Here is a 16,744-nt window from a genome sequence, read left to right on the forward strand (position 1 = left end):
CGACACCAGTGCTGGAGGTTATTATTGCATTCACAGACACCAGTGCTGGAGGTTAGTATTGCATTCACCGACACCAGTGCTGGAGGTTATTATTGCATCCAACGTCACCAGTGCTGGGGGTTATTATTGCATTCACCGACACCAGTGCTGGAGGTTATTATTGCATCCAACGTCACCAGTGCTGGAGGTTATTATTGCATTCACCGACACCAGTGCTGGGGGTTATTATTGCATTCACCGACACCAGTGCTGGAGGTTATTATTGCATTCACCGACACCAGTGCTGGAGGTTATTATTGCATCCAACGACACCAGTGCTGGGGGTTATTATTGCATTCACCGACACCAGTGCTGGAGGTTATTATTGCATTCACAGACACCAGTGCTGGAGGTTATCATTGTATCCAATGACACCAGTGCTGGAGGTTATTATTGCAGTTACCGACACCAGTGCTGGAGGTTATTATTGCATTCACCGACACCAGTGCTGGAGGTTATTATTGTATCCAACGACACCAGTGCTGGAGGTTATTATTGCAGTCACCGACACCAGTGCTGGGGGTTATTATTGCATCCACCGACACCAGTGCTGGAGGTTATTATTGTATCCAACGACACCAGTGCTGGAGGTTATTATTGCAGTCACCGACACCAGTGCTGGAGGTTATTATTGTATCCAACGACACCAGTGCTGGAGGTTATTATTGCAGTCACCGACACCAGTGCTGGGGGTTATTATTGCATCCACCGACACCAGTGCTGGAGGTTATTATTGCATCCACCGACACCAGTGCTGCAGGTTATTATTGCATCCACCGACACCAGTGCTGCAGGTTATTATTGCATTCACCGACACCAGTGCTGGAGGTTATTATTGTATCCAACGACACCCGTGCTGGAGGTTATTATTGCAGTCACCGACACCAGTGCTGCAGGTTATTATTGCATCCACCGACACCAGTGCTGGAGGTTATTATTGCTTCCACCGACACCAGTGCTGGGGGTTATTATTGCATTCACCGACACCAGTGCTGGAAGTTAGTATTGCATCCGACACCAGTGCTGGGGTTTATTATTGCATTCACTGACACCAGTGCTGGGGGTTATTATTGCATTCACTGACACCAGTGCTGGGGGTTATTATTGCGTCCACTTACACACACCGCCCTCTCATGTCTCCTGTACACAGCCGATGTCAGGGGCTCAATTATCATCTACACCAGAGAGCCCCGCCCCCTCCCTGGACTGTCACGCCTCTCCACACATGTAAGACCCGGGAGGGTGTGTCCTATGCGGCGCTCCGCCCACTAGGCAGACATCAGACCCAATGGGAAGGCATCTGTCTACCCTCGTAGCTGCAGCGCCTATGTAACGCCCACCTAACGCCTATATTGCACCTATTTCGTGTCCACCGTTCGCCCGGTTTGCGCCTACACACATCCTTGCAATATAGTTCCCAAAGTGCATTGAATTGTAACTTTTAGCGGGCATTGATTGGTTAGCAGGCGCGAGAGGCGGGCATTTGCTGTGGGTGCGGGCTGTGATTGGTTAGCAGGCACGAGAGGCGGAATCTCTCTGAGTGTGGGAGCTCTGATTGGTTTTAATGCACGCGAGGCGGAAACTCTCTGAGTGTGGGGGCTCTGATTGGTTAGAAGACACGAGAGGCGGAAACTCTCTGAATGTGGGGGCTCTGATTGGTTAGAAGGCATGACAGGAGGGAACTCTCTGTGTGTAGGGGCTCTAATTGGTTAGAAGGCAAGACAGGAGGGAACTCTGTGTGTGGGGGAGCTCTGATTAGTTGTTAGTTGGTATGAGAGGCGGGACCTTGCTGTGGGAGCCTATAATCGAGTTCTGCTCTCTGACTCCCTCTGCTGGTAACTCCCAGCGCCTATAACAGAGATTTGGCCAAGTTCTACTCTCTGGTTCCCTCCGCTGGTAACTCAGAGCGCTACAGTCGCCTATAAGGGAGACTTATTGGAGTTCTGCTCTCCGGCGTCACCTGCTGGTAACTGAGAGCTCTACAGCCGCCTATAACAGAGAGTTAGTGGAGTTCCCGCTCTCTGGCGCCACCTGCTGGCAGCTCCCAGCACCCACAGCGCTCAGACTACAATTCCCGGCGCGCTCTGCTCCCTCGTTCTGACTGGCTGAGCCGGAACAGCGCCCCGCGATTGGCTGGTCGCTCTTCACCTCAGCGCGGCACACTGCGCAGGCGCCCGAGCTGTCAGTCAGGGAGAACCCCGCCGGTGATAATAATGGGGGGCAGCGAGAGTACCGGGAGGAAAGTGTCCTTCGGGCTGGATGAGGAGGACAGGGTGCGGGTTCTGCGAGGAGTCCGGGTGAGAGGAAGCGCTGGGCTCCATGTTGGGTGTCACTTGCAGGGGGGAGTGCCCCTTTAAGAGTCATGACCAGAGACCCCACACAGCTATGTGAGCTCCATGAGGAGTGCCCCTTTAAGGGTGCATGGACCCACCTTATATGTCTGTCATTGGTGGGGAAATACATGTGTGCTGGATGAGGAGTGCCGCTTTAAGAAGTCTCTGTATTAAACTGCATGTGGCCTCCTTGTTAGGCTTTATGGGGCGTTCCCCTTTAAGAAGCATGCCATAGAAGTCCCATCGCATGTGGTTGTGACTGGTGCTTCATGAGGAGCGCCCCTTTAAGAAATGGCATGGCTGCCCTCATTATATGCCCATTATTGGCCGCTTCCTATAGTGAGCTGCACATGATTGTGTGTTTTGTGAAGAGTTCTCCTTTAAGAAGCATGCCCTATAACTTCCATTCTTAGTGGTCGCGCCCCTTTAAGACACATTTCCTATAACACCCATTATTAGTGGGCGTGCCCCTTTAAGAAGCATGCCCTATAAGTTCCATTACTAGTGGACACGTCCCTTTAAGAAGCTTGCCCTATAAGTCCGATTTCTAGTGGTCATGCCCCTCTAAGAAGCATGCCCTATAACTCCCTTTATTAGTGGACATGCCCCTTTAAGAAGCATGCCCTATAAGTCCCATTATTAGTGGACGTGCCCCTTTAAGACACATTCCCTATAACGCCCATTGCTAGTGGTCACGCCCCTTTAAGAAGCATGCCCTATAAGTCCGATTTCTAGTGGTCATGCCCCTTTAAGAAGCATGCCCTATAAGTCCCATTATTAGTGGACATGCCTCTTTAAGAAGCATGCCCTATAAGTCCCATTATTAGTGGTCGTGCCCCTTTAAGAAGCATGCCCTATAAGTCCCATTGCTAGTGGACATGCCCCTTTAAGAAACATGCCCTATAAGTCCCATTTTTAGTGATCGCGCCCCTTTAAGAAGCATGCCCTATAAGTCTCGTTGCTAGTGGACATGCCCCTTTAAGAAGCATGCCCTCTAACTCATTATTAGTGGTCATGCCCCTTTAAGAAGCATGCCCTATAAGTCCCATTATTAGTGGTCATGCCCCTTTAAGAAGAATGCCCTATAAGTCCGATTGCTAATTGTCACGCCCCTTTAATAAGCATGCCCTATAAGTCCCATTATTAGTGGTTGTGCCCCTTTAAGAAGCATACGTGCCATCATTATAAGCTCATGATTGGTCTCCTCCTGTAGTGAGCAGCATATGGCTGTGATTGTGTGGAGTGCCCCTTTAAATGCTGTCTTGCAGCACCTATACATAGTCATCTGTGCGGGATCTCAATAAATGGTTTAATGTTGATTGTATGGGGAGTGCTGCTTTAAGGAATACATCACACCTCTTATTTGGGGTCCTCCGCTGCCGGTGCCAACATTGTTCCAGCCTCAACCTAACTGGCCATAAAAATGTCCCCCCCCCCCCCCCCCCCCCCTCGTAACACCTATACTGACAATATTATGTGTAAGAAAGATGTGTATATACTTGCCTATTTTCAGTCATGTGATCGGCTCCCCAGTGTCAGTCAGCGGCTGCTGCAGGGAAGAGGAGGGAGAATACTTGAACTTCCACTCAGAATGTCTAGACCAGTGTTTCTCAACACCAGTCCTCAAGGTGTTTTCAGGCTCTCCATTATGTTGCACAGATGATTTGATCAGTTTCACTGCCTTAGTAATTGCCACAGCCGTTCCATCTTGGGGAAATCCTGAAAACATGACCTGTTGGGGTGCCTTGCGGACTGGAGTTGAGAAACACTGTGCTAGACATTATTTGTAGCTGCTGACTTTTTTTATGGGGCCACTGAAGATCCTCTTTAACCACTTAAAGAAGAACTGCAGTCCGCTCACATAATTAGTAATAAAAACATCTTTGCCATTCTGAAGCTTCCCTCCATCCGCTTTGCATATTATTTTAAATATACTGTGATTCTGTACATGTCATTTTTTTTGGGAGGGGGAGCGGGTACCTAGTTTTGTCAGGTACCCAGCTCCCAATTCCACTCTCGATTCACTTAAGATTCACTTAAAGCGGGAGTCCGCCGGGAGTTCCGCCGTTTTTTTTTTTTTAAAAGCCAGCAGCTACAAATACTGCAGCTGATGACTTTTAAAATAGTGACACTTACCTGTCCAGCGCGCCCGCGATGTCGGCACCCGAAGCCGATCTCACGATCGTCTCCCAGGTGCTGCCGCCGCCATCTTGGGTATGGGAATCAGGAAGTGGAGCCTTTCGGCTTCATTTCCTGGTTCCCTACTGCGCATGCGTGAGTCGCGCTGCGCAATAAGGATGGACCCGCTGCCTCTGGGATCCGTGTGTTTCCCAGCAGGCAGCGGGGGACTTTCGGAAAGGGGCGTACCTTCTACAGAATCTATGCCGGAAGTGGGTGCAGATACCTGTACTGTACAGGTACCTGCACCCCCCTCCCCCCTGAAATGTGCCAATTGTGGCGCCGGAGGGGGGGAGGGTTCCGATGAGCGGAAGGTCCACTTTAGGGTGGACCTCCGCTTTAAAAAGGGAACCTGTCACGTAGTAAACCAAGTTTCTCAGAGAAGCCGTTTTCCAAGCCCACTTATGACTTTCAGTTTAGTGACATCACATCCATCCAGAGCTGATCCGTGGCTCACTTCATGAAAGCTTATAACCAGTTTGTGCCGTGAGATATAATACAATATTCTTTTATTTCCTCCAGCTGACTGATGACCTTGTCAGTCGAATGAAGGAGTCTTCACCACAAAGAGGGGAGCAGAATCTGTTGCCAACGTTGGACCATCCCCCGCCTCCGCAGTCGTCTCTTCCGAAGGGTGGACCTGAGCCCTCCGCATCAGATTTCCAATCCAAAACTGAGGGTATGAAACGTTTCCTTTTTTTTTGTCTTTTTTTTTTTTTTTGCATCGTTGGTGTCAGTGGGAGAAATTATACCCCACTGTGGGTGTCAGTGGCAGGAATGTTGCTCCTTCATTGGTGTCAGTGGGTGGAATAGTGCCTCATTGTTGGTGTCGGTGGGAGGAATAGTGCCTCATTGTTGGTGTCGGTGGGAGGAATAGTGCCCCATCATTGGTGTCAGTGGGAGGGATGGTGCCCCATCATTGGTGTCAGTGGGAGGGATGGTGCCCCATCATTGGTGTCAGTGGGAGGGATAGTGCCCCATCATTGGTGTCAGTGGGAGGGATAGTGCCCCATCATTGGTGTCAGTGGGAGGAATAGTGCCCCATCATTGGTGTCAGTGGGAGGGATAGTGCCCCATCATTGGTGTCAGTGGGAGGGATAGTGCCCCATCATTGGTGTCAGTGGGAGGGATAGTGCCCCATCATTGGTGTCAGTGGGAGGGATAGTGCCCCATCATTGGTGTCAGTGGGAGGGATAGTGCCCCATCATTGGTGTCAGTGGGAGGGATAGTGCCCCATCATTGGTGTCAGTGGGAGGGATAGTGCCCCATCATTGGTTTCAGTGGGAGGGATAGTGCCCCATCATTGGTTTCAGTGGGAGGGAAAGTGCCCCATCATTGGTGTCAGTGGGAGGGATAGTGCCCCATCATTGGTGTCAGTGGGAGGGATAGTGTCCCATCATTGGTGTCAGTGGGAGGGATAGTGTCCCATCATTGGTGTCAGTGGGAGGGATAGTGTCCCATCATTGGTGTCAGTGGGAGGGATAGTGTCCCATCATTGGTGTCAGTGGGAGGGATAGTGCCCCATCATTGGTGTCAGTGGGAGGGATAGTGCCCCATCATTGGTGTCAGTGGGAGGGATAGTGCCCCATCATTGGTGTCAGTGGGAGGGATAGTGCCCCATCATTGGTGTCAGTGGGAGGGATAGTGCCCCATCATTGGTATCAGTGGGAGGGATAGTGCCCCATCATTGGTGTCAGTGGGAGGGATAGTGCCCCATCCTTGGTGTCAGTGGGAGGGATAGTGCCCCATCCTTGGTGTCAGTGGGAGGGATAGTGCCCCATCATTGGTGTCAGTGGGAGGGATAGTGCCCCATCATTGGTGTCAGTGGGAGGGATAGTGCCTTGCATCACTGGAAGTAACAGTGCCCCAAGGACCGGATAAAGACAAGAAAAGGGCCTCTTCCAACCCGTGGGCCACAGTTTGAAGACCACTGTCCTAGAAGTGTCAGCATAACATGTGGGCGTTACTAGAGGTGGTCTGCATGCAAATACAGCCTGCTTAGGAACACCGACTCCTCTAAACGGTATCTGCCCATCAAAGCATTTTGATATTTGCATAACTCCTCCCATGAGCCAGCCCACTGCTTGCATGAGGCCTGAGGGCTCTTGAGAATAGTATTGAGGCCGGGTGCTGTGTTGTTTTCAGGAAACTATGTACAGAATCCTGTCAGCCCCTCCCACTAGACATGATCTGCCTGCATTGATTATAGAAGCACAGAGGGCCAGTGATGGCATTTCTGGGTCTAACTAACATAAGTTATCTAGGGCAAAGTTTATTAGAAACATTTCATGAGGGGGGAAAAGAGGAATCGGGGAAGGCAAATTTAAAAGCAGAATAAACTTGAGCTTATCGTATCTCTCCTTGCTGGGATCATTTGTGGCCTGCTCTGCTGTTGGCATTGACACAGTAGGATGTACATATTACAATGTACTTTGTAAGCATGGTCTACTTTTCCCTGTAACACCTAGACAGACAGATTCATACTTCCCTCTCATCTATCATTTACCGTGAAGAGTGAAGCTGCTGAGAAGACACTTCATTTTGTGTAGACAAGTGACTGACACAGAAGCCAGCCAGTGGTATGTGAAGAGAGGAGTGCTCTGATCTTGAGTTACATACTATCTGGTCAATCTGTGTTCAACTTTTTGGACTCCAGATCTGTACAATGCAGAATATAAAAACAAATAAAAAAAAAAAAAAAAAAAAAAAAGATTTTCCATTTCTAGCAGTCCTGCATTGTTCTTACTTTATATCAATTATTGCAACACAAATTGCCACAAAAAAGACAGTTTTAACACAGCGCTCAGTGTCTGACCCTTTGTTTTTCGCCCCGTAGAACTTGGAGTAATAAGTTCTTTGTTACAGGTACGCAGGGTCCGTCTGCTGGAGGAAGCAAAAAGATTCCTACGTATGCAGAGGATGAACTGTACAGGAGGTAAGAGTAATTTTTAAAGATTACCAGTTCTGTGGAAGCATTGCTCAGAAAAGGGAAGCAAAGAACAAGGACTAGTCCCTAGTATTGTCTATAGCAGTGATGGCAAACCTTGACACCCCAGATGTTTTGGAATTACATTTCCCATGACGCTCATGCGCTCTGCAGGGTAGCTGAGCATCATGGGAAAGGTAGTTCCAAAACATCTGGGGTGCCAAGGTTCGCCATCACTGGTCTGTAGTCTCTCTGCAGCTGATTTTTTTTTTTTTCCCAATTACTGACTTGCTAACCCTTCATCTGCACTGTGTCACTAAGTAGAGGTGGCCATCTTCATTGAGTTTTGCTTCCTCATGTCAAAGCCACTCTCCCAATGAGTTGTGGCCTGACGACTGGTCGCATAACGATGGAAAAGCAGCAGGAGAAAAGGACAAAGCACACATTGAGAGAAAGAATGAGGCAGAAGCAGGGAAATCCTTGCACTGCGGGACCTTAGGTACAGCTTACCCTCCAGCAAGGAAGACAGTGAGCGCACTGCAGATTATACAGCTATGAAGCTACATAGCCACAGTGCCTAGGCACGGCCTTATTTATTAAAGTGGTTGTAAAGGCTGAAGCTGTTTACCTTCAGTGTGCTGCTGCCCCCTCAGCCCCCCTAATATTTGCCTTAGCCCCATCTCGATCCAGTGATATATATGAGAGCCTTGGCTCTCCCAGGTCTCTCCCTCCTTAGTGTCTAAGATGCAGCAGCAGGAGCCATTGACACACGCTACTGTCAACCATGAGCAGGGTGGCAGGGCTGAGCTGTGCTGTTTGTGTCTTATGGACACAGAGGGCCAGCTCTGAAATGAGCATGCATGAGTGCCACCATAGCAAGCGACTTGCTATGAGGGGCACTCAGCAAGGGGGCGGGAGGTAATGTGCACCAGCGGGGGACCCGAGAAGAGGAGGATTGGGCTGCTCTGTGCAAAACCATTACACAGCGCAGGTAAGTATAACGTTTGTTGTGTGTTTGTTTTTTTTTTTTTGTTTTTTTTACATTTTTCCTTTACAGTCACTTTAAATGTAACCTGTCAATGTTAATGACAGATCCCCGTTAACCTCTAAAATTTGCTTTGCTATGTTAGACATTTTCGGAATTGGACTGTATCATTGGTTGGGTGTGGACAAGGCCGGTCATAAAGTGAACATTTTTCTTATGTTATGTTTTATTTTGCACTTTCTCAGATATGAGAGGGAACAGGCCATCATCCAGGAAGCGCTCGCCCGACTCTCCCAAAGAGAGCATGAGGCAGCGCAGGAGAAATTCACCTCAGCCATTCTGCGGGAGAAGAATTACACCAACCAGGAGCGTCGGAGAGCTGAGCAGCTGGTGAGTTTTAGATGCAGTAATGCTGTTTTGGTTCCAATAATATGACTTTTTGTACTGAATTTAGAAAAAGCATTCATTGCCTGTGTTTTTGTTTGTCTTATGACGGTCCAGGCATGTAAAGTCTCTGTTGTACCCATTGAGAAGTGTTCTCCTTTTGCTGATGGCCACATTCTGTCAAAGCCTACATTGAGTCATTTAGGGCACCTTCATACCATGCTAACATGCATTGCATTAAATCTGAACCCGGGCAGAAATTTGTAAGCATTCTTAGCCCCTGTACACGTGGTCGGAGATTTCCACAACCAAATCCGTCGGATTCTGCCCCTCGGATTTTGTCCGTCGGATCTTGTCCGAAACTGTTGCATACACACGGTCAGACAAAGTTGGCGAAAAATCCGATCATTCAGAACGTGATGACGTAATTTCGTTACGATGGGACTACATTCAGGCTAGTAGCCAATAGCTTTGATATAGGAATTTGATCTGAGCATGCGTGGCACTTGGTCCGATCAAAATGCTCTACACATGATCGGATTAGGTCCGTCCGGCCCAGTTGGTCGGGAAATATTTCCAACATGTTGGAAAATTGGGTCCGACGGAGATTCGGACGGAATCAGTCCGATGCAAACCACACGCAGTCGGATTATCCGACGACACGGTCCGATCGGACACATTCCGACGGATTCTCCGACCGTGTGTACAAGGCTTTAGAAATGCCATTGCTGACCATCAATAACTGTGGTCATCGTTATTAAACCTCTGCTGCAGCCACTGTGAAATCACTGTGAGGAACCAGCATATTAAGGGCCCGGTGTCTCTTATTTCTCCTGTGTAAGACCAATGGCCACTCTGCTGCTTTTTCCTTGTGCCACCGGTCCTGTAAAATCCTTGCTAACCATTTTATTTCATTGGTGACATAGCTACCTCACTGCTGGCTGTAGTGGAAGAATCCAAAATCCTTTGACTCCTGGTTTGTCCGATCCACTAGGCTCTGGATAAGCAGTGTACAGCGATGTGGTGTATTCAAGCATCAGCAACAATCCTGCCCATGTTCAGGTCCATTGTCCCCACATTCAGGCCTACTAGTGGTTACAGTTTCTATTTGATGAGGAATATTGTAGTCCATATCATCAGCCCTGCACAGTGACCAAAAGCAATGTTGGGGATTACCTAAAACTATCTCCCTTTAGCCCGGATATAGGTGCAACTTCTAATGCACAGCAATGATGTCACCGACTTTTACAGGGTTCTTATCTGTGCACTGTTGTGTGCTGCAATTATACCCCCCAACCATCAAGCTAGAATACACTGATTACTGCCATTGCCTGCAAATGCTGATCAAATGTTTTTTTTTCTAGCATGAGCGTTTGACAGAAGCCTTAGGTTAGCTTCCGTTGAACAAACTGCTGTTCACACAGACTTAAAGTCAGCCAGTTCCTGCTGAACAGGACAATTTTCAGCCTGTGTGTACCAGAATTTAGATCAGCGATTTACTAAATGGCAGACCACATTCTGGACCCAGACCGAGTGACAGTCCTGTTCGAACTGCGGCCGCCATTTATCAGTTGTGTGAGCCCCCCCCCCCGAGTCTCCCACCCTGCTGCCGCTGTCATCCTCACAGCACGGCGGGAGGTGCTGCAGATTGGGAAGAAGAGCGGAAGTCTTTTCAAATTAACAAGGTGAGATAGTAAGTTGGGCAGCTTCCACCCCCCCAGCCCTGCTGTGAGGATGACTGTGATGGCTGGGCCGACGAAAGACTCAGGAGAGCTAACACAGCTGATAAGGGCCTCTACTCTGCCGAAGGTAGGACACTGCAGGGGAGGCTTATATTAAAAGGGGCGCTCTGATTTGGAGAGGAAGTGTGATGTAAGGGGCACTGCAAAATAATGGGGCACTCCAATGTCAAGGAGGGCTGTTATGTGAAAGGGATCTGAGGACACTGGGACAGCTTTAAGGGGGGGACTGTGATGTAAAGGGGGACTATAGACACTGATGTAAAGGGGTAAACTCTGATGTTAAGGGGGGTTGTGATGTGGAGGGTGGGAGGCTGAGGATACTGGTTTAAAGAGGGGGCTCTGATGTAAAGGGGTTATGATGTGAAGGCTATGTGATTAAACCAAGTGTATATCTCATCTGTAGCTGCTGCTCAAAAAAGTGCTAAACACCTCTCCATTACTATCGACCTAAACCACAGCGCATATAGTATACATCCAACATGTATAGTCAATATACAAAAACAATTTAAAAAAATCCAATACAAAATCTGTGTCAGAAAAAAGTTAATAAAGTGCTCCAAGAAAAATGTTCATTCCATACCGGACCTTTCTTCAAACAAAGTGCTCTGTGCTTAAATATAAAACGATAAAGTGCTAAAGTGCTCAAAAACTCAAAAAGCCCCATACACACAATCTGAAATTCTGCCAGCAAAAGTCCGATGTGAGCTTTTGGTGAGAAATTCCGACTGTGTGTACGCTCCATCGGACTTTTGCTGGCAGAATTCCAGCCAGCAAAAGACTGAGAGCAGGTTTCTCTATTTTGCGGTCGGAAAAAGTTTCCGATCGGAAACTCCGATCGTCTGTACAAATTCCGACACGCAAAATTCCTACGCATGCTCGGGAACAATTCTACGCATGCTCGGAAGCATTGAACTTAATTTTCTCAGCACGTCGTAGTGTTGTACGTCACCGCGTTCTTGATGGTTGAAAGTTCAGAGAACTTTTGTGTGACCGCGTCTATACAAGCCAAGCTTGAGCGGAATTTTTTTTTCAACGGAAAATGGAAGTTTTTTCCGACAGAAAATCCGCTCGTGTGTATGGGGCATAAAAGTGTGACACACAACCCTCTTGTGCCCTTACTCACCAGAAGAAATGGACCCCCGGATTTTCAGCATATAGGTCTAAGCCCTTGTACACACGGTTGGACATTCCGACAACCAAATCCGTCGGATTTTGTCCGACGGATTTTGTCCAAAACTGTTGCATACACACGGTCGGACAAAGTTGTCAGAAAATCTGATCGTTCAGAACGTGATGACGTTATTTCGTTACGACGAGACTACGTTCAGGCTAGTAGCCAATAGCTTTGGTGTAGGAATTTGATCTGAGCATGCGTGGCACTTTGTCCGATCGGAAATTCTCTACACATGATCGGACAAGGTTAAAGTTTTATAGCCAAGCTGGAAAACTTGGTCTGTCCGATATTCCAACGGAAACAGTCCGATGGAGCCCACACACGGCCGGATTATCCGACAACGCGGTCCGATTGGACATTTTCCGTCGGAATGTCCGACCGTGTTTACAAGGGCTTACACTCTTTGTTCTGTGAGGGGGTACTCAATGGATCTTCTCTCTCCTTCTGGATGGTCCCACAAGCTGCTAACCGGAGGTATGCAGCTGCTGCTTAAGAGTCCTTGTACTCCAATCAGGTGAATTTGCCTAGGATGATGATGATGGCTCCTTCATTCAGCCACAGAGAGCCTTTCTCCTCCCGTCACATTACTCCAGTGTATTGGTCCATTATGGAATGAACTTTTTTCTGGCACACATTTTGTATTGGATTTTTTTTTCTTTGTATATTGCCTACATATGTTGCATGCATACTGTAAAGATATTGATGTACGGGGGGGGGGGGGGGGGGGTTGTTATGTGTTATTGTGCAAACTTGAGATTCAGACCTCTGCCAAAAGAAGTTTTTTTTTTACTGACTGGACCTCCATAAATTTTAATTCAAGACCCTTCTTTAGATTGAAACCATCTTAAAGCCTTCCATGGGACCTACCAACAGTTTGGTAAGAGCTCTCAAAGGCTTCTTTTTGAAGCAGTATGAGGAAGGTCAGTAGGCTTTTTGTTGTTCAGTGCTGTTATACACACTCAGAAGCTAGGAGTCGGCGTGAGCTCAGTCAGTTGGCAAAGCGTCAACTTTTTATGCATTCTCCGGCACTCAGTAGGGGGATAGTTACTAAAACTGGAGCACTCAGAATCTGGTACAGCTGTGCATGGTAGCCGATCAGCCTCTAAACCCCCAGCACTCTCAAGCCTTAGTAAATAAACCCCAATGTGTCAGACTCAGACAGGGCAAATAAAAGCATTTAAAGAGGGATTCCACCAAAAAAAAAAAATATTAAAAGCCAGCAGCTATAAATACTACAGCTGCTGACTTTTAATAAATGGACACTCACCTGTCCCGGGTTCCAGCGATGCCGAGGCCGAACGATCGCTCGGCTCTCGGCTGCTGCCGCCACCATTCTAGGTGAGGGAATCAGGAAGTGAAGCGAATCGGCTTCACTTCCCGGTTCCCTACTGCGCATGCGCGAGTCGCGCAGCGCAATAGGAAATCTCCGCGCTGTCACTGGGACCCGTGTGTGTCCCAGCAGACAGCGCGGCAGGGCAGGAAATGGCGTAGACTCCCACGGGAGTCTATGCCCGGAAGTGGGTGTAAATACCTGTCTTTGACAGGTATCTCCACCCCCTTCCCCCCTGAAAGGTGTCAATTGTGACACCGGAGGGGGGGGAGGGATCCGATCCGCGGAGATTCCACTTTAGGGTGGAATCCCGCTTTAATATGCCAGTCTGCATAATTTAAAAATATACTTTAAACCCTTCAAGATTCTTGCATAAGCTCAGTTGTGATTGGTTGCCATTTAAAAAAAAAAAAAAAAAAAAAAAAAAAAAAAAAAGGCTTGCCTTGGCAAAACATTCTTCACTGCGCTGGCACTAAATTCACACTGCCCAGGTTTTCATGAACACTTCATTTTTTGATGAATGAAAGCCATATCACAGTGAGCGATGTAAGTTTTCTTTGTTCTTTTTTTTGCAAGTGTCAGCTTTTCAGCTTCAACTTGCATCTGTACTGTAGAGCGGCTCTCTGCTTATGAAAGCTTTTGTTTTATGCTGTACTTGCTTCATCTTCTGAGCTTTGATGGATATTAGCATGCCGTCTCTAGTCTGAACTGCTGCTGCTGATTGGAGTCTCCATCACATTGCTTAGCCTTGGATATAGTTTGAAGGTCTAAACAGAATCAATAAAACCTCATACAAGTTTGAACTTGGTGTCTTTTTCAAAAGTTTATTATTTTTTTATTTTTAATCGTCATTCATTGAAATTTATACCAGGTGATCCTGCTATGGGGTCACAACACGCTGTCTCTGCCTCCCAGCTCTGCTCCTGCATTGTCACCTTGTCACGTGGACTCCTGATGGAGACTACAAGTGGCCATTTCAATACAAGTTATGCAGGCATTATCCACTGTTGTCACCAGGGCCGCCATCAGGGGGGTACAGCCGTCACAACTGTAAAGGGGCCCCGTTCTTGTACATCAGACATCAAGCTCTTTACTGCCACCTCTGGCTACTATGTGTATGTGTACCCCTCGTGTGATCTGTACTGTGCTTCTCAGCAACATGTCAGCTTTGTGAAAACGGGCTGGGACTAGGTAGGAAGACCTTCTTTACAAGTAGGGGCTGTGAGGGAAAGGGAGGAGGGCTGTTTGTGTACAGGGAGGGGCCAGAGCCTTGTGTGTTTACACGTTTGTGTATGTGAGGGGCTGCCATATATACAGGTGTGTGTGCATGGGTGGGGGGCTGGCATATAGACAGGTGTGTGTGTGTGTGTGTGTGTGTGTGTGGGGGGGGGGGGGCTCTGACATATATACAGGTGTTTGGGGGGTGGGGCACTTACATGTATACAGGTGTCGGGGGGGGGGGGGGTGACATATATATATACAGGTGTGTGGGGGTAGGGCATTGACATATATATATATATATATATATATATATATATAGGTGTGAGGGGGGCTGACCTATTTACATGATTGCGGGGGTGCTGAGTGCGTACATGTGAGGTGACCGGTGTGTGGATTCAGTAGGATGGCCCGTTGGCTAGCCCTGGGGAATGTTGGTGGTCAGGCTGTTGGGGGGGCGCCTAAAGCTGTGTAAGGGGCCCAAAAAAATTTCTGATGGCTACCCTGGTTGTCACCATTAGCAAACCCACCCTGAGAATTACCATACAGCTATCGCTGGAGTGCATGAAGATAGGAAGTGGCAGGTGGCATGAATGGACCCTTAAAGGAGAAGTATGGAATAAATAAAAAAAGAAACATTCATACTTGCCTCCATGCTTCAGCAGCAGTGCTGAGATACAGCTGCCCCACGTTGGCTCTAAAACCAAGAACGGAGCGATTGCATGACCGCTGATCACTCAGTCTGCTTTGAGTGGAGAGTGGTGACTGTCAGTCGCCTCTCTGCTCCTCCAGCGCTCACTGCAGCTGGGCTGGAGAGGGGAAAGGAGCAGCTGGCTCTCAGCATTCCCTGAACTAAATCACATAGTTGGCAATATTATTTGGATCCTTGCAGAGCCTGGCTTGGCTCTGTCAGCTGATATCGGGCAATAGCCTGCTATCAGCTGACTCTAGGTCACTGCAGAATGAAAGTAAGTGTATTCCTGTGTTCCAGGGAGAAGTATGGCCGAAAAAAGCTTTGCTCGTACTTCTTTTAATGCCAGCTAGTTAGGGTTTAGACCTACTTTAATTACTGAAAAGGAAACACACTTGTTTGATCTTTAGTCTTACTTAAAGAGAAACTGTTTACTTTACAGCCCAACAACATTTTCCATTTAATTCAGCTAAGTATATTCCAGATGCATCAAAAGAAAATGTGGGCAGTGTCTTACAGTTCGTTTTCTTTAGGAATCAGCCACAGCCTAAGTAGAAAAGCTTGTCTCCTCTCAGCATGGTGCAGAGAAGGACCCCTGACAACAGTGGCCTCTCTACAGAGGTCTGATATGCACCCTGTTGAGTCAGAGCCAGAGCTCTCCAATGAGCAAGGAGCATGAGCTTTGCTGTTTACAGATCTATAGGTCTTACTTAGCAGGACCTTTAAAGGGTTAGTAACCCTCGCTTTAAAAAAATAAAAAAATAACAAACATATACTTACCTCCACTGTGCAGTTAGTTTTGGCCCCTATCCTTCATCTGGGATCTCCCAATGGCACTTGCGGCTTCTCTCTGCATCGGTCAACCCCCTAGGAGAAGCGCTCTATCTGGGGGTTACCATGCGGGCGTGCTCCTGAGTCCAGCATTTGCATCTATAGACACAGAATGCCAGACTCGGCCCCGCCTCCCGAGCACCTGCATCATTGGGGTTGATTGACAGCAGCGGGAGCCACTGGCTGTGCTGCTATCAATCTATTCAATCAAAAGCCAAGTCAACGAGCAGAGAGAGGGAGCGCGTCTCCGGCGTGGGAACGAACTGACTCGGGTGAGTAAAACGGGGGGGGGGAAATCGCTGAGGGGGCTGGTCAGTGACAGGTGAAAAAACACAAGGGTTTACAACCCCTTTAATGGCAGAAACACAAGGTAATTATAACTGTAGATTTAAGAAGATTGATCATCACTTTTTCAATCACATTAACATGTCAAAGCTTATATGCGATTTTAGTCGGCATAATTAGGTCTACTCCACTTCCAGCATTAAATCTAGGATTTCCCTTTTTCGGGCCCTTTCACACTACATCGCATTTTTAGATTGCAGCGCCTTTAAATTGCACTATGCGTTTTAAACAAACGCATTGCATGCAGCGCATAAGCCGTAATTAGCTGATTGTTAAGAATACCGTCAGGGCTGGCCCCTTAACAAGTTATTCATTGGTTGGTTGGGATGCCGGCGGGTGGTTGTTACAGTGGTTGTATACCCTTTTTTGTTATTTTTACCTACAGGTAAGCCTATAATAAGGCTTACCTGTAGGTAAAATGAATATCTCCTAAACCTGTACGGTTTAGGAGATATTCACTTTGCATGCAGCTGCTGATGTCAGCGGCGCATGTGCTGTGAAAGCCTGACTGAAGGTCCGGAAGATGCTGACGGACCTTGCCAGGAAGAAGACTCCTGCGCGCATGCGA

The 16,744-nt window shown here is 47.9% G+C and overlaps 1 protein-coding gene across 6 annotated transcripts in view; it reads left to right on the plus strand.

Moving 5' to 3' along the window:
- Window positions 1-2,167: 2,167 nt before the first annotated feature.
- CHCHD6 (coiled-coil-helix-coiled-coil-helix domain containing 6) overlaps window positions 2,168-16,744 on the plus strand; it is a 471,528-nt gene continuing 456,951 nt past the window's right edge. For 4 of the 6 annotated variants that reach the window (XM_077451740.1, XM_077451737.1, XM_077451738.1 and 1 more), the window contains exons 1-4: window positions 2,171-2,336; window positions 5,073-5,229; window positions 7,416-7,485; window positions 8,707-8,851. In XM_077451740.1, coding sequence (XP_077307866.1) covers window positions 2,253-2,336; window positions 5,073-5,229; window positions 7,416-7,485; window positions 8,707-8,851 — 456 coding nt within the window. In that variant the 5' untranslated portion in view covers window positions 2,171-2,252. Of the gene's footprint in view, window positions 2,337-5,072; window positions 5,230-7,415; window positions 7,486-8,706; window positions 8,852-16,744 lie in introns of all 6 variants that reach the window. The other 2 variants (XM_077451735.1, XM_077451736.1) reach the window with 2 other exon arrangements.

Source organism: Lithobates pipiens, unplaced genomic scaffold, assembly GCF_037356315.1.
Source record: "Lithobates pipiens isolate NorthernLeopardFrog02 unplaced genomic scaffold, aLitPip1_a1.2 Scaffold_23, whole genome shotgun sequence".
Lineage (NCBI taxonomy): Eukaryota > Metazoa > Chordata > Amphibia > Anura > Ranidae > Lithobates > Lithobates pipiens.